At 39.0% G+C, this 18,819-nt stretch overlaps 1 protein-coding gene across 1 annotated transcript; it reads right to left on the reverse strand.

Annotated features, from left to right (window-relative positions):
* Nucleotides 1-752: 752 nt before the first annotated feature.
* cdca2 (cell division cycle associated 2) lies at nucleotides 753-14,543 on the reverse strand. The gene is made up of 15 exons (XM_062417160.1): nucleotides 14,445-14,543; nucleotides 13,820-14,009; nucleotides 13,486-13,622; nucleotides 11,004-11,169; nucleotides 10,455-10,606; nucleotides 9,841-9,999; nucleotides 8,730-8,859; nucleotides 7,658-7,989; nucleotides 7,348-7,399; nucleotides 7,166-7,240; nucleotides 5,736-5,872; nucleotides 5,503-5,565; nucleotides 5,192-5,263; nucleotides 2,430-2,595; nucleotides 753-2,183 (listed from the first exon to the last, which is right to left on the reverse strand). Exons 2-15 carry the CDS (start codon nucleotides 14,007-14,009, stop codon nucleotides 1,189-1,191), a joined length of 2,826 nt encoding a protein of 941 aa, XP_062273144.1. The 5' UTR covers nucleotides 14,445-14,543; the 3' UTR covers nucleotides 753-1,188.
* Between the last annotated feature and the right edge of the window lie 4,276 nt (nucleotides 14,544-18,819).

Below are 18,819 nucleotides of genomic sequence, written 5' to 3' on the forward strand. Positions count from 1 at the left end.
GAGCCAGAAACCTCTGGTGTCCTTCAGCCAAGTGACTCTGACTTGATGTAAAAGGAGGGAGTCAATTATCCCGTGATGGATAGATTACAGTCATGCATCATTCTGGGAGCCAATTTTCCTATGTGAACTGAATTTGAAACTCAATTTGTTACCTCTCTCTCGGTTCCTCTCTGACAGATGGATGGAGCCGGTACAGAGGAGCCAGTTTGAATCGGTGATTGGCAGAGGTTAGAGGTCAATTTACTTCCCAGACATTTGGCTGCGTTCAAAATGTAGATCAGGATGGTAATGTATGTAGTGATGCATCCAGTTATGACAGAAAGGTGCTGGCTTGTATAGAAGGACAGCTACTGTACTTCCTGAACTGACCACAAAGCGGAAACATCAGATTTCTGAAGGTTGGGGCTGTTCAATTATTTGGATGAACTCCTTTTAACATGAGTCGAAATCGTGTGTTTAAATGAAGACAATTTAATGTAATGAAATGTTTTTAAATGCAAGCAAAGCATTTAATCGGAATCAAATAGAACATTTTTAGACATTCCAGGAAACTCTCTGAGAAGACAAACTTATTTCTAACTAGGAGACATTTTTTTAATGAGGCCACTGCAGACAAGGACATCTGGAAAATGTCTGAATTTCAACAGTTTGGATCACTAGAAAAAAAAAAAAAAAAACATACTCCAGTGAACACAAGCAGATTTAAGCCTATTAATTTAATTTTTGAGTCCGAGACACATTTTCTCTCTCCATTGCTATTCCATTATTCCAGTAACCTCTATCCTTGTCTGACAGATGGTGAATGCGACGCAGCCTCTTCATCTATCCACAAACACACAGATATTGACTTGGAGATGCTCAATCCAGTGACTTTGGAGAGTGAGACTGAAGAGGCACTGTGATTACCAGCTGAGTGGTTGGATATTGATTGGGAGGTGGTCAGCGGAGATGATTGGGCTCTCAGTGTATTGACTGGTTTGGTTAGAGAAACTGGATACAGATTACTGGTCAGTTCTAATAATTCACAGGGAACAAAGCATCAATGTTTTCGGCGAACATAAATCAGGCTGTAGTTTAGAAAATCGTTCTGTTTAATTTTAAGAAAAACAATGTATGACAATGTGATGGAATAATTTATCTTAGTTCCACTTATGGGCAGAGAGTGTCCCATGTGTTTAGTTTCAAGTCTCATGAAGCGTTGTGTTGAGTCTCCTCTGGGAGTGAAGGCTGAACAGGTATGGCGGCACACAGTCGGCGGCTGCGGGTCCTCCTGCGGGCCTCTTTAATGGAATCAGGGGGGGTCTGAGGCAGCCAGGCAAGACCTATGCTGTTCTCTGCATTGCCCTTGTTCCTCATGCTGCGCCGCACCGAGCGATTCCCTCTAGTGGCGACAGGTTTGAACACATCCTCAAAATTAAAGTCAACCTGCCAAGGGGCCAGGTCCAAATTGGCTACTTCCCACTCTCCCTGGCTGTCAGAGTTTGAGCCGTTGTTGTTTTCCTGCTGGCTCGCTGCTTCATCTCCTTTCTCCTCCACATCATGGCTCGTTTGGTGCTTCTCTGCATGGTTCCCCTGCTCTGGTTGGACTGAGCTGTATGCAGAACTCCTCCTGCCTCTTGGTCTCCCCCGGTTTCGCTTGTCTGTACTCTGTGCCGGCTCTGTTGGCACACTCAAACTGTTGGATTCTTCACATAAAGGTGGACAGGCTGAGGTGGGTGCATCTAGACTAGCATAATATTCTGGTTTCCCATCAGAGTCTGTACAGGGTGTGTCTGCAGACGTCTGGACATAAAGTGTTTCAGTGTCTACTCCCTCCTGATCAGGTACAGTTTGTTTTAATGAGGTTTCAGTTGACTCTAGATTTGCAGTGGTTTTGTCTTCACAGTGCTTGTCTCTCTTCTCTCCCGTCTGGTCCTGAGTCTCCTTGATGAACAGGTCATCTTCTGACATGCTGACCTTCATCCTCTTTAATCCTCTGACCCTCGGCCCTGACAGCCTCCTCCCCTTTCCTTTGGTGCTTTCTTTGCTGGACTTAGCAGATGTGATTGAGGCTTCTGATGGAGTTTCTGAGGCGTTTGTCACAGTGATGTCACTCATCTCTTGAGTGTCAAACACCACTTCAGTCACAGGGTGATTGACTGATTCTCCCACCTCATTAGTCAGGTATGTCTCCTGATTTGAGGCTGTTAGGAGAAATAAGGACAAAACAAAACATAAAAATGACATTCTACAAATCACAATGAGCTTTTAAAAAATAAGTTTAGTGATCAACAACCATAGAAGGTTCTGTATGCTATGTAGAGTTACTCCCTATGTAATACTACAGGGATTACAAAGGTTTTTTTTTTACCCAACAACACAGACAGAAAATCCATGATTATTACTTTTAAAAGCTTAAAATAAAGTTGGGTAGTGTTTGCATGTTTTACTTGTGCAGCTGGTAGCGTCAGTCAACTGTTCTGTTAGAGACTGGCTGATGAAGGACAGCCTCTCAGCAATGGGGCTGAGGGTGGGGTCCTTGGACGCATATTCCCGAGAGCCATACAAGGAGCGGTTCACCTCCTTGTTGAACCGGCGTGTTGCTGTAGCAGTCATCTGTGGAAAGACAATTAGCGCTGTTATAAATGTTTGTACCCACATTTCAGACCAATATTAACTTTTATTAGCTGGTTGCTTTCCAGCTCTGATGTGGTACAGAGTGATTATTTAAATGTACCCAAAATCAATACTACATGAATGTAATTACACTGAATTGATTCTTGAGACATTCTTAAGAAGTCAGCAAAATTTCAAACATGTTATACAAGTCTTTTTCAGTACACCATACTTGACTGACCTCACCAAACATGTCTTTATTTTAATGGGCTTACATTGAAGCTCAGTAGTGTGCACTTCTCTGTTTGTGTGTTCTCAAAGTTAGAAACATGTAACACTTAGTGGACAAGTTGATGGCTAGCATGCCTTTATCAAAGCAAACATTTTGTCATGTTAATAAGCTTTTTTTAAATCAGGAAATCTAATGGAGATATAGAGAGGTTCACAATAAAATAGTTCATTCACACCACAATAACAAAATACATACTAAATAGGGTTAAGTACTTTCACAATTGAACCGACACTGGTACCTGGAATACAGTACCAGCATGGTGTGATTTGTGAAAAAAATCAGAGGGATGGGTGTTTGTGTAATGTTTTTATTCATGAAAATAAAGAACAGTGGGCCTGTATAAATAATGAAGCATATTGTGTGTGAAATTGTGGCCAGTTTGTTACCGGGAGTGGTAGAGCACAACAAGAGTGAGAGAGAGAGAGCACAGCTGTGGTCGAGCGAGCTAAAGAGTGAATGAACAGACTAAACAGTGGCAAGAACAAAGCTGTGAATCAGATATTTTCTCATTTTCTTCCAGGTGGTTACATTCTAAAAACACAAATAAATATGCCCACATATCTGCAGAAAGGTATTGCATTGCTGAAATTTGTATAAATGCAGCTGTAGCTTAGGTTAGGTTACTTTATTGGTCTCCACCAGGGAGAAATTTGTTTCGGAGATAGGGAAGAAGTTGCAGCACATGAATGACAAACGTACATCAGACAATGCTGGAATAGACACAGACTGACACATATACTGCCATAAGTATACATCCATACCACCCCCCAACCCTACATCATAGCATTCGCATCACATCACCTCACTTTACCCTCCCTACATCACCATGTCAACCTACCAAAACATTAATTCTGTCATAAATATAGATTCAGTCACACATCCCAGCACTGTATCACAAACATTAAATGATCCATTCACTCACATACATCCATACACTAGCTGGAGTCATAAATATACATTCATTTCCATATACAAAACCATCACATTTATTTCTGGCTGTTAAGTTGCTTGATTGATACAGGAACAAAGGAATGTTTGTATCACAAGGGAAGCCTATATCTCTTCCCAGAATTCAGAAGAGCATATTCACAGTTCAACACATGAACGCACTGTCTGATAAAATGGCATTTGCCTGTCTGATAGTCGCCTGCTCAAAAAGGTCCTGTGGATTAAAGGGGGGGGGGGCTTTATTCCCATAATCTTGCCCGCAGTTCTAACTAGGCTTAAAATCTCAGCTCTAGATTTAACTGTTAAATTACCAAACCAGCTGGTGATACCATAACGTAGGACTGACTCAATTGTCGCTCTGTAGAAGATTAACATATTTTTTACAGACTAGCATGCGCTCATCTTGTCTGATGTGGCCTCTCTGCTCTGCATGTGTGTGTAGCTCAGTCCTACCTTCGGTCAAACAGACCCACAGAGAGCAGACACATAGCAGAGGAGAGACAGAAGAAGGGGAAACACTGAACATTATCATTATCTGCACTCATTTTGATTCACCCATTCATTAATTAATCAATCTTTTCCTGATGAGCTTAATGAATTAGTTTGATACATACTCCATATTTTTCACACACACACATTTATTTTGAGTAAATCGCACAGTCCTTCTGCCAGGAACACTCACTACAGCACCAAATTCAGTGCTAAAAATATCTCAACAACAAAAACACCACCTGATTGAGTAATGTTTACTACAACTGTAGTGTCAGTGTTTTGGGGAATTATTAAGGCTTTTTAAATATATTTGTGACTTAATTTAAAATATATATTGAATAGGAATCAGTGGCTTTGGGCTGTGTGCTACAGACAGGGTGGGTAAGTTGGAAGATATTAAAAGACATGAACAGATTTGTTGACAATTTTTTTTATAAATAAATAAATATATATATAGCCCACTTAATTCAATACTTTAACACAACTACATGGCTCATAACGTACCAGTTAAAAAACACTTCACCTTTCTGCTTTGTCAAACTGCTCTTAATCATTGTCTGTGACAGCACTGCGGGTCTCTACTCATGCACCACTTGGCACAACTTTAAGAATTCATTTAGGATTATATTATGGCATTCCAGTGATTTACAGTCATACGGTCAGCATGATAAATCCGTGCAGGGACAACACTGGAGATTAAGAGTGTTCATGCACGCAATTCTTTTCCTCAACTCAAGCAAAGTAAGTTGTTGTCAGACTGCACAGCTATCAGCTCCATGAGTGCCTCCCGGAAAAAACATTTCTGCACATCCCTCTGTGAAGAGGTGTAAAGAGAAATCAAACGAGCACGCTCGGCCAACTCACCTTCATCTTCCCAGAGGCCGACTTGGCAGCAGTGCGTGTCGACCTCTTCACAGGTTCAGTCTCCTCTGGCTGCTGGGGGAACAGAGACTTGGCTTAAGGATACATTACATGGACTGTCTTCTCTGCCACACGCTCTCTCATAGCAAGTGGATATCTTCAGATGTGATTAAGTTTAGATCCAGTGGAATTAAATGGTAGATTAGATGGGAGCATGTTATGACCCCGAAATTATTAAGAAGACAATCTCATCTAGTAAATGGAGATTTCTACAAGAGGGATCAAAAAGAGGGCAGTTTAAGGTAATAGCAGACCTTTCTCTTTCGACTTCTGGAGCGAGCTGGAGCCTCAGTGGCAGATTCACTCTTTGGTTCAGACTGCAATGGGAGAAATGTACAAGTTTTTGGTGCATGAAATGGAAATTTCATAGTACATGATTCTACAGAGCATAGTATTAATTACTCTGGCGATAGATGTTGCTAAAAATATATCTTGTGCACCCACAATGACCTATACAAGAAAGTAGGTTAAAAACATGCTAGTAAACCTTTTTCCTTCGGTTGCTAGATCTGCTTGGGGCTGGCGCTTCGATATCTGCTTCAAGTTGCTTCTCCTCCTCTGGTAAAGATACGGGTTCATCCAGGGTGTCCATCTTTGAAGTTGTGCTTGGTTTATTCACAGACTCTGAGGAAAAAAACCCTAAAATATTACAGCTGAAATGACACTTGTAGGTAATATGAATATGGATTCTGTGGGCTAGCGTGGTGAATTGTAAAAAACTCTCAATAAAACATAGGGTTGCCGCGAGACTAAAGCATGACGATATTTCTCGTCAAAGTTAATTTTGTCTCGCAAAGCTATAATTAAGGGGCGCACCAAAAAAAAAGAAAGAAAAGACGATCGGTTTTCTATCGCTCATTTGCACGTCCTGTCTTCTTTTTATAATGTCACGTGTGGATCATTAACCTTGTTACAGTGGGTGCACTCGTTATAGTTGGTGAACTAACAGCTTCTACCTGCTGAGAAGATCTCAGTCAATAGTGGGAGAGGAGAGGAGCAGCAGTAGGTTGAGCTCAGGTCTCTACACTGAGAGACTGAAGTAGGAGGAGCGGAGGAATCTAGCGCAGCTATGGAAGCCTAATGATGCAAAAAGTAAAATGAGTCACACTACCAAATTATAACACAATATATATGTTGTTCTACTTGTGTATGTGTGTGAAATAGGATTTGTGCAATTTACTTTTATTTGTGTGGGTTATTTTATTAGCAATATGTTATAATTTGTGATAATTGGATTCTTTATTTAATTTATATTTATATATTAGAATTGTTTCTACTCTTTATAATTTACTTTTTAGTATTTGTGATTGTATCTAACTTTTGTGTTTATGGTTGTTATTTCCATAAATACCTAAATCATCCATCTATAAAATATCTATATGGGGAAACCTTTTACAGTACTGCATACTGCATATGATAATTATATCTTTAGAAAGTAGAAGTGATTTATGACAAGATGACTAGTTAAAACATTTCAAAATGCACCTGCATTATTTCCATTTTGTGAATTTCAAATAAAACAACATCATATATTTCCTCATTGAAGTTCTCTTAAAAAAATATAGTTAAAATCTCGTCTCGATCTCGTGAACACAATATTGTGTCTTGTCTCGTGAGCTGAATGAATCGTCACACCCCTAATAAAACATATAAAAAAGGTATTGTACTGTCTGTGATACTTGCTGTGGTTTAAGATGTTTCATTTTGACCTTCTTGATATTTAACTATTTCTGCACTTGCAGTTTGGTATTTGGTTTAGTTTTGCTGCGTTTTGACAAAAAACCTAAATATAATTTCTTTTCATACTTATAGCTTGATATGTGACAGAAAGGAAAAAGGTGGTGAAGAAAAGAAATGAGAGAAATAAAGTTAAGTGACAATCCAAGTAAAAAACTGAAGTATGTAGTATTAGTTCACCTGTCAGAATCTCACAAAGAGACTCCTCGTGGAAAGCAGTGTCCAAATTCAATGGCTGGGTGTCGCAAATAGGTTCTGAAAATGTGACAAATGGAAATAGCTGTTACACAAACTGTGGCTCACTGCCTCCTACTAGAGACAAGAAGCTATAACTCTCAGGGTCAATAAACTGAATAATGAACCTGTATCAGTTGCCCCTGCGGAGTCAATCTCGTCCATTGAAGGGAAAACGATCTAGGAGCAGAAAATAGAAGAAAACAGTTTGTTCAATTATGATTATAACACATACAATCTAGACCAGATAGAGGGGGCCAATGTTCTGGGGACAGGCCCCCAACTGTACAGTACACATCCTTGTAACTATCTGATGTCCCTGTATGCATGTAGCCACCAGTTAACAGTTAACCTGCCCTTCTTCCATACTTAGAATTCAATTAAAGGTGTTAGTAATGTAGAATTTAACCTTAAAAACAACCCTGGCTCCATGGTTACCTTTCCATCCACCTCCTCACGGTCTTCTCCCACACACTGCATTCTGCGGTTGCGAGGCATTGCAAGAGTAGGGGAGGCACCGAACTCCGTGGGGCTGCAGAAGTCTGGCTGGGCATGCAGGGACTGGGATTCACTCTTCTGTGGTGTCTTCAGCAGCGAGCGCAGCTTTAAGCTCCCGCCTGGTGTGGCAGCTCGGGCCGGTGTGGCCCCCTTCTGTAATGGCGTGCTGGGGGGCAGGTTTTTATCAAAGAACTCAGGGGAGAGTGGACCTCCAAAGCGCACCTGCTTTTTCTTCTTCTTAATGGTGGAGGTCGCAGAGGAACCATCCTCTCCTGCACAGACAGAAAAACCTTTGTTGAATGCATAAATAAAGTCATTTTTATATTGCAGGCACACTGCTAACACAATATATGGAGAGGCAGGAAACTAATTGCTGTACACTCCTACACTGTCTACTTAGATCTTGGTGTACTATTAATACCTTGGAAAAGATCTTACTGAAAATATCAAAAGAGACAAGCTGATTAACAACTGATTTATAGTTCAGGGTTCCTCCAAGTTTAATAAACATAGATTTAAAGTTTTAAGTAAAAGAAACTAATATAAATTAATTAGAGGATATTTCTTATAACCTAATACACTGTATTAAACATTGTATTATGTGGGACATTTAAGGACTACCTGGTTGCATATTAGGGAATTGTTCCTATAATTTCGACAAGTTGCAGCATTTTCACACAACTATAAAAATCTTTACAGGGGCAGAGTCATAATCTTAATATGACTGCTTGTGAATGATGGGTGCTGATCCCTACACTGCAATACTGGTGCATATTTATCTGAAAATGGCCTAATATTTAGTACCAGTAATGGCATTTCATGTAACACACATTGTAATACACATTCATTTCTTCTTAGAAAATACAACTTTGCCAGTCACCATCAATGAAGAATGGATACACCGCATCAACTTGAGCTCTGTGCTTGGTTTAACCTAAGCCTCAAAGACATGGTTAGAGCAAGATAAAATGCTGGTTACTGTGGCATGGCTCACAAATAGAAGTGTGTTTACCTGTGGGCTTCATCTGCAGCAGAGAGGGGAGAGAGGGGATGAGGAATGGGAGAGCAGGCTTAGCTGGTGAAGCTGCTGCAAGGTCATCAGACGGTGGCCGCCTGGGGCTTTGGAGTTCAAACACACCGTCCTGTTGTGAGAAGAATACATGAGATCCCCAATTCTGTTGGACTGTAGTTCAAGTAGCATCACAGAACAGGGTAAGTTAGGATGAATGCTGGTGCAATATTTATGATACCAACATCAGTTTCAGTACACAGAATCTGAAATGATATTGTGTGTGAAATGATTTTAATCCTATATTTAATGTCTTCCCTCTCAATGTTCTAAACTTATCTGCTGATAAAAAAAAGTGCTGAATATGTCCACATCTTGTTGGGAAGACAAGCTGTCAGCACTGAGCTGAAAGTCTTTCTTGTAGCAGCTTCTTTCTTGTCGCCTGCATGACCACACATGGTGAACACTTGGCAGCGCTTGTTTGATGGAGAAAACTGTCAGAGTCCTGCTCTATAGCAGGTAGGGCTGGGCAATTAAACTAAAAATAATCGAAACCGACAGTCTAATCGACTTAATCTTGCTCATGTTAATTAATCGTCCAGTGATCATTTTAACTCAAACCATGATCTCTTCATAGTTCTAATCAAGTAAACTAGACATTAACCACAGCGTCACACCTTAAAACATCATTGTTTTCACTCCCTAAAGATACTCATGTGCCAAAATATCACAAAATATGGTATGAGGGCAGCAGTGTAAAATACAAAACAAAAGAAACTGTGAAAATACATAATTGTTCATCAAGGGTGGAGATAATCGTTCATTAATCGTAATCGAGGTTAAAAGTTCAATTAATCGTGATCGTTGATTTTTGCCATAATCGCCCAGCTCTAACAGCAGGATTACAATATTTCAGGTTTATGGTGATAGCGAGAGTGTGTTATACTAAGCCTGCGGACAAATGCCATTCAATATTTCATTCAGAATTGTGTGTGCTTGGTTAGTTAATGCTACAATTATCATTTCATGTTACTTGCATCGATTTTTTCTGTGATTCACACTGACTTGTGTGTGTGCGCATGTGTGTGTCTTGCGGCCTGGATTAAGACCTAACCTGTTGGCTGTTGGTAGATGAACAGGCCTGAAGCTCAGGAAACACGAGTGGCTCAGCTTGGACGGGCGGAGAAATAAGCACAGCTTGGGCCTCTTGCACAGTCTCCCTTGATGGCAGTGGCCCTTTTGTCACAGCCTGTTTCACCGGGTCTACATCCTCCTGCGGACATGATTAAGGGATTCCAACTGTTTTCATTCTGCTGCACAGCACCACAACAGCATGAACACTGCTACTGTGCTTAAAGAAAACACACATTTACCAAACTGCTGTTTCAGTGCTTAAAATGATACAGACAGTTTAAAAACTTTATAAAAAGGTATTCTACAGACCACAAGAAGAAGTTTAAAAAAACTAAGAAGTAAAAAGATTGAAAAAAGATAAATAAACAAACCTCAACACACAACAATTAAATCAAATTTGACTGCTTTAGAGAGCTTGTTTTTCTTACGGGATGCTTTCAGTCAAAAAAATCCACCAGTGTAGCACTGAGATCTTCCATTCATAAAAGTTCAAAATAATCAGCGGATTCAATGTAAGCCATGTACAGAGAGGTAAAACATTTTTGTTCAATTATTAACAGCAGTCAAGTAAGTACATGGTCAGAGTGAGTATACCTCCTGCTGCTTGAAATTCAAGAGGACAGGAGCTCTGGCCTCTCTAATCTCAATCTTGCAGCCTTCGAGGGGGCCGACTCGCCTCCTCTTGTTGGGTGTGGGTGTCATCATTGGTGGGAGGTTCTCTTTCCCTCCATTGAGGTTTTCTCCATCTGAGGAGGAAGAAATCCACCCATCAAAAATGCATGTTATGTAAAAAATACAAAAACAAATGGGTCTTGGGGACACCTCAGTTAAATTTAAAAAATCTCAAAACAAATAACCATAAAAAAAAAAAAAAACACTTTGAAAATAAACTTGAGGAAACTTGATCAAAGGCGAAGAGATAAAGTCAAACTTGAGCAACAAACAGCTGAGTAACTAGCACACTGAAGAAGCTGACCAAGATGATTGCTAAGAGATGCTAAGATGTTGTCAGAGCTTATATCATGCTATGCATTAATCCATTGCTTTTGAACAGTGCCTCCAGACATCATAAAGAAATCCTACTGGCATAGATCATTGTTGAGAAATGAAAATATTAATCCTGTGGCAAGGATGCTGCCTCACCAGACAGATAATCTCTTGTCTTGATGCATCCTCCAGTGTTGTTGTCCTGCCTTGGCATCGGATCACAGACCTCGCTCTCCTCCACATCCATCAGGCACTGGAAGGAAGCCATCTTCTGCCTCAGTGTGGAGGCGACCCGGGGAAGCAAGGGGCTGCTTTTGACAAGCTGAGAGTTGAGACAGCAAAAACAAACATATCTGCTTGGTGATGCAGCTTGACAGGTCATAGACTTCTGAAATTACAAAAGTGGTATTACTGAGCGCCATCACATCTATCACATTCTCCACATACACACACGGTTTGCTTAGCTGTGAGTTATCTAACAGGAAAGTCACTTGCTTGAGAATATTTGGTCCTTATCGTTAACACAAGAATTTAAAAAAATACTTTCTATCAAGCAACATTTGTCCCAAAATGTTCCCTGTACCAGACACACCACCTGCAGACCTGAAAATTGGAAGCTTTCACAGTGGAAAAAAGTACTAAAAGATCCTAGACAAACAATTAAAGCACTTCAACATAACCCACTTCTGTACTGTGTATTATATGCTTATTATGCTCCAAACATACATAGTTTTGCCAATATATGGCTAAAAAACACAACTGTGATTTGGATCCTTATTCTTAGCACAAGCCATGTGTGCCAGTGGGCTGGCTCATGCCATTGGTTTAAGTTTTTTTGTGCCCACCACTTGTCAGAAACATGCCATCTTAGCCAGTGAGAGCTAAAATAAGAAATCTGTGAATTTATAAGCCACATCCTTAAAAAACTGATCATAATTGGTACTATAGGCAGCCTTATAGCTATGTAGATTCTAAAACCTGATGTAAACAAAGCTTTAACAGCATCAGAGAACATTACTGAATGAGACTTGGTTGTTTTTAGGGTGGGAATCTTTGGGAAACTCACAATTCGATAAAAATGTGATTCTTTGGTGTCCCATTTGATTCAGAATTGATTCTCTATTGAATGAATAGAAAAGGTGGCACAATTGTCAGACTCTTTTTCCAGTAAACAGTGTACTAAACCATACACTGCTGTCCTGACTCCACTGAAACACAATATGAAATATAGCTGGTAGATAAAATAAATGATCCATAGACTTTTTATTTTAAAAGTTGCTTGCATTAATTAATGAATTAATTCATTTGAAAGCATTTTATAATCTCCTGCCTGTAGGAGAAAAACAAAATAAGGGGGAGGACTGCTCCGGTGAATTGTTCTTAACATTATGTCTCTGCTGCTCTGTGAGCTCTGTGGAAAGCCATTGTGTTTTGGTCACATGAGTTTCTGTCCTCTCCCCTGTTTCAATGAAGGTGGGCTGAGTGCTCCTCATACATATGAAACTCAGTTCAACAGAGGAGAGACAGTGAAACAGGTGAAATAATCGAGTCGACAACAACTGCAATTGTTATGTTACTGAAAATGCAACAAAAGTTTCATGAGTAAAAGCCAAAATAGGTGTATTTTAATCCCAGGTGTAAATCTTTTCCAAAAATCAGTTTTGAAAAAGTGGATTCATGTTATATTCAGGTTAATATGGTAATGTTTCTTTCATTGATTTTTACAGATATCATACGAGTGCAAAACACTCACACACAGGAGTGGACAGATATTTTTCTTTGCATGAAAACATTTTTAATAGCATATGTGATAAAAACCGTCTAATTGTTGGGCAGAATGTATGTTTTAATTAAGTCTCTCTGCTACATTCATCCACACAACCACAGCAGGAGCTCCATCATTGTCTATTCTGCTTTGTTCATTTACTACATTAAGCTCATGTAGATACATGAAAGGTACTGTCGATAGCAGCACTTGATGGGCTTGGATAACGGCTGCACACAGCAGCTCAGTATTGTTTGTACGGTCTGTATCTGCACACAATACGAGTAGTCCTCCACAAGCAACTGTAGGTTACATGCATTAAACAAGTTAGACACAATGGCACATCTGCCCTCAGGCCAGGATATAGTCATAACCATACTGAGGCTGATGTGAATTTACACAATGTGTGTTTACAAGGGGCTTTGTTTACATAAAGCAAAGTACTTCTTTTTTTTTTAATTGATCTAATCAAACATGCATTGCAGACAGAGGGTGAGTGCAAGCTTCAAATTAAAAATGTGTTAAATATTAAATAATTGTTTCACCGTGTGCCTGTATTTATGTGTGAATATGGTCCCAGAGGCAAAAGGCTGATCTGATCTTAACTCATCTGTTGCCTGGTGAGGCTCTGAAGTTCTTTTGACAGCAAATTTTGAACAAGAGTGCACATTTATGTTGATTTGTACAGTGGCAGAGACAGTCTGTGTGTTTCTCAGAGAAACAGTATAAATATTATACACCTCTTTCAATATTGATCACTGAGAACCAAACAAAAGCCAGACTGTAAATGAAATGTAAAAACTGTATGAGACTCCAATATGATGTGACACAGATGCCAAATTTGCTCAACTGTATCCAAGGGAAGCATCTCACCTCTGGAGTTTGCTGGGATTTCGGAGTTTTCATTCGCTGTTGAGCCATGAAGCGGATGAGGGAGTTTGTCTCTGGGGAGCCCCGCACACCAACACTGGACCTCCGCCTCGCCTTAATTTGTGCCACACGAGACTTATCTAGAGCAAGAGGGAGATAAAAAGCCGCTTTGAAAGCTGGCATATGTAGAAAATACAAACTTCACCACTTTCCCTTGACATTCAATGTAAAGATCCTCTACCTCTACTAGTGTTTTATTCACAAATATGATTGTGCTCACACATTTCCTTTTGGATGCCTCAAATCCTAACATTGCAGAGTATAACAGTCCTCTCACCTTTGCGGTCTGATGATGCCGGGGTGAAACTCTGGACAGAGATACCAAACTGAGAAGGTGTGAGCTCGCCAAAATTCAGAAGAGCTGAAATGTCATTTATAACAGGAGGGGTGTCTTCTTCTGAGGGGGGCAACGATGTCATCCTCTGGTCTCCCTCGGTCCCAGTAGTGTTCATCTCTATGGTAGACATCTGCATGGACAGTTACATTTGAACACATCTTATTATTAGAGAGCAGCTGAACCACAAACAGATGTGCTCAGTGTTAACAGTAGTTAGTCAGTCTCCTGTATTTCCTGGACGTACTATTTTAATAAGGCTTAGTTTGTAGGCCACGACAACTTACAACAATATGAATTTAACACTTTGAATGACCACCTTTAGCAGGATGCTAACATAGTTAGCTGTATACTCCCGTTAACATAAGAGTACATGCTAATACTAGCTCAAAACTTCCTGCCTTTGCCTCATAACAAATGTAAATTGTATTTACAGTTATTATCGTCGCAGCAACTAGCAACTTGTTTAGTTTATCATACCCTCTCTTCACACTGGACGTTAGCACGTACCATTGCTAACGTCCAACACTGCTGTTAACTAAGGTAACACAGTGACAACAACACTTACCGTGTAAATTTAAGATAAAGTATATGGGTGTCTGCTGTTAAAAAAAAATGATAAAAGCGCATATGCCGACTATAGTGTCATTAAAAAGCCGCTAATTCCCCAATTCATATTAATGTAAAAATGAAAACAGTACAAAAAAAGAGCAGAGAGCGATTCAAATCACCCTCCACGCCTGAGCCAATGGCTGCGTATGGATCCCTCCGCAAAAAAGTCAGAGACGTTCAAAGGTAATGAACGGTCATACCACTTCAAATACACTCGGTGTGTTATCTAGTGTTGTTTAAACACATACCAATAGTTATCATAACTAATAAAGACGCACTTTGATTTTACATATCGATAAAAAATTAGAAAACTGTAATTGAGTGTAGGAACTAACTTCCGCACTTTAAGGACCACAATGGGACCGGAACTTGTTTAATATGAATTGGCCAATGGAAATCGCACACAGGATATCACGTGTCCTCCAACATTCAAAGCAGGTTAAACAGAAAGATGCTTGACTGTACCTCTACTTTGTTCCAGAAATATATGGTAATAAGATTAGAGAAGCAGGCTTTTTAATGGAGTGTGGCTGGTATGAAAAGCAAAACTTCATTAAAGTTTAAAAACTCAACTGATTTACTGATTTATGATCAAATCACTTCCCCATTAACTGATACTAAGCAAACACTGATCCACAGCCCAGATGCACAGGAGAAGCATACATCATCAATCATTTTCATGTTTCAGGTTACAAAAAATAAATAAATAAATACAATTCCAGCAATCCAGCTGGACTGGAACCTTCACTGTCCTGCCCCATATGCTGTTGGCTGTCTTGAAACCAAACAGCTGGAGCTCAACTGCGTCCCTCTCTCAGTCTGCTGGTTCATGGCTGACCTGATGCTTAAAATTAACACTCCCAATCTGTTTTCCAGACAGGATTTTATTAATATGTCTGAAAGACAGTTTGCCTTGTTAGAGGTTGAAGCATATTGTATTGTACTTTAATTTAAAGATACATCATGGGCATTGTATCACAAAAATATGCTTCACATCCATTCAAGTGTTGTTCAAAAAGCTTCTAAATGGAGGTCATAGTTGAAATAAAGTTGAATAACTTGTGATGTTCAGCTGCTCATAAGTGAGACAACCAAAAACAAGTGGATAAACTGTGGTCTGCTTCTGAAAAGCTCAGTAAACCCTACTCACACAAACACAGTCACAAACATACACAGTGTTCCTGCTTTTGTGGGGTTTCAGAGCGGCACAGCTGAGTACACTGAGATCAGATGCAACTGTGAGCCTCTCCCCAGAGCTGGGACTGTCTACCGCATGAAGCACGTGAGTCCTTTTGTTGACACCAGGCAAGGCTGTGCACGTTGCTGGAAACCCGACTGTTGTTGTTGTTATTGTTGTTGTGTTCAGGACAGACTGGGGAAATGAAACTGCTCTAAATGCTCACAGGTGAAATAATCCTGTATGTGTCTGAGCTCTGGCTAAAATGAGATGTTTATAATTTAAAAACAACTGCTTACTGTCTTACTGTGAACCAAAACATAAATACTTAAAGGTTTTGATAGACTACACCTATCAGCCAAACTTCTGCTCCTACTGCTAAAATTTAGGGTTATGAGTAATCATATTTCTGCACAGGCCTTTTAAACTTTCTTTAGGGTAAACTATTTTAATTATGCCCCAAGACTCTTTTTTTTAAAGGGATAAACACTCCAAGTGATTATATAGTATAACTAATTTCAATTAAAACTGTGTCATCATTTAAGGGGTACTGATCATCAATACATGGAGCAAATGACTGGAATTCATTATACATTTGATGTCATTTCAGTATTGTGGATAAATGTCAACAATGCTTGGACTTAGTTTATTGAATCTATTTTATTCAGTTGATTTGATCAAATTTGCATCAGCAGAAGGAGAATCTTTAAACAATTTATTCACCACTTTTGCAGTCTGTTTTTATTTTTCTGCTCACAATAAGTTGTCATGCATTCTTGGTCTAAAAACATGGTTTCCATACAGATGACTCAGATTGGTTGGAGATGTGTCCTGTGAAGTCAACCTATACATAGCTGGTAGTTTATTGGGTATTGTGACAATCAATATCTGCAGATACTATAGATGAGCTATTCACCAATTTGCAATATTATTACATTACAATACTATTATTTTTATTCTAAACACATAGGGATATACATATTTTTGGTTGCAAACATAAGAGCTTTATTATCTCTTGTGGTACAACTATCATTGGTTGTGAATCACTGCTATAAATCAGTTAAAATATGGAAATAGAGTCTGGTGTTCACTTTACAAATAATTTGTGTTAAAGCTATTCTCCACTTATTTAAAATTGCACTTCCATTAAATTTGGGGACTCAAAAGAGGCAAATTCAAAAAGGGATGATTAAAATTGATGCAGCAGATGCCAAGTTATCCTTGGTAAAGCTCCCAAGAACTTAAATCCTACATTTCCCATAATGCAACAAGTGGCATATTTTTGTTAAGACCCTCCCTGCCAGGTAAATGTCTTTTAAAACGTCACACCTCAAATTTTAAACCAAAACTTTTCATTATGAACTTATAACCTTCTCCAAGTCCAAGCAAATATGTCCCTGCTTACATCATCAACCCTGATGACATCACCAGGTTTATTTCCTCAGATTCAGAGCCACGTGAGAAATGATACAACTTCACATCAATCAGGTGGACGTCCCCTTTAACAAACAAACACACACAACTCATGTATATCTCTATTTTTATTTGTGTATATATACACATATAAAAAATAAGGACATATGTACAATGATAATAAATATCAACATGTTTGTACAAGTGAAATAAGTTACTTAACATACTTTAAAAACAAACATAAAAGATCAATTACAGACGAGCAAAAATGGGGCAAAATAAAATCAGGGATGATATACAATAATACAAATTATAACGCAATAAAAAACAGCAGAACTTAAAGCCTTGTGTGTGTGTGTGTGTGTATGTGTGTGGGGAAACTGTTATGAGCAAACAAACAAGTAAGAACTGCAGAAGAAATGCACATTAAGTACATCACACATGCATTTTTTTTCAAGCTTGAGACCTGTATTCCTTTAAACATCTTTTTACGTTTTGCAACATGTTTGATTAGAAAGTAAAACCTAATTATTAACAGAAGATGTATTGAGACATAAGCAAGTACCAGTAGAAAAAAAAGAAAAGCTAATGTGTTTTTAGCTTTTGCTTCAGGGGATTTAATACTTACTGTATGGAGTGGACTCATTTTATCACTGCTATCATCTGCTTTGAATCAGCAGCTACTTATTTGGTTTTTAGGGGCTGATGAATTAATATAAATAATAATAGTTAAAGTTTTGGTACATTAAGTAGTCTTCATAAAGAGAGGGGAACATAAATTGGGTCCAGCAGATCACTACAGACTTTTAAGCTGAGAGTAAACAGGAAGTCCATCAGCCTCAAACCTTTTTTTTTTGCATTTTTGCCCGAGGGGGAAAACGTAGCTGCAGATAAAATATGCAGAAAGGTTGCAGATATCAGCTCAGTGTAGCAAAGTGGACGGACTGCTGAGACTTAAATATCGATCTGGAATCAAATAAAATTAATTTAAGTATTTCAACAAGAACAAAAGCATCTGCAGTCTACTTTGGCTTATCTAAAAAAGTGAAGAGGCACAGAAAAAGTAAACATGGTCGAAATGCAGCCGTGAAATTCCTGTACAACCCTTGAACCATAAAATCAAACATTATTTTGTGTGTGTGTTTTTTTTCCAAAGAGAGCATTAGTGTTCCACAATATTAGTGGATGTAAAAGTCCAAAAAATGATCAATCAAAATGATGCACTTCCACAAGGATGATCATATCAAAGATGTACAGTCCACTTGCAGAGGATCATGCAACACTAGGATGGAGTGCTGATGGTTGAGTACCTCTTCAACCCTGAAATCATTTTCATATTCTACATCTCTCAGCGCTCTGTACACAGTGGGGGGAACAACAAAGAATTTTTGTCCTCCCCCCCTTTTTCCTTCATGCTGTGCTCCTCTGGTCCCGACAGACACGTTCCAAAAAACAAAAGCCAACCCTGATGGACACAGAAAAGAGAGAGGCAGGTTAGCTAAATGCCAAAAAGTTAGAGCTTAATTTTCACTTTCATATGTGAAGTTTTGAGATCAGGAAGTAGGTTATAAATATATATATATATATATTTTTTAGGATATCCTAGTATCACCATGAGAGTACATTATATTTAGATCATTAAGTCTGGCATGCTTTCACTTAAGCACACCCTACTAAGTCATTGTAAATGGCCTGGGGGGGAAGAAAAAATTATGTAAATAAGAACTTGCAGTAATTGTAA

This window comes from Scomber scombrus, chromosome 4, assembly GCF_963691925.1.
Source record: "Scomber scombrus chromosome 4, fScoSco1.1, whole genome shotgun sequence".
Lineage (NCBI taxonomy): Eukaryota > Metazoa > Chordata > Actinopteri > Scombriformes > Scombridae > Scomber > Scomber scombrus.

Coding starts and splice junctions, on each gene's coding strand:
- cdca2 (XM_062417160.1), bottom strand. CDS start 14,009: ATGTCTACCATAGAGATGAACACTACTGGGACCGAGGGAGACCAGAGG. Junction 10,000..10,454: donor TGAATTTCAAGCAGCAGGAG/GTATACTCACTC, acceptor TCATGTCCGCAG/GAGGATGTAGACCCGGTGAA. Junction 7,990..8,729: donor GCTGCAGATGAAGCCCACAG/GTAAACACACTT, acceptor CTGTCTGTGCAG/GAGAGGATGGTTCCTCTGCG.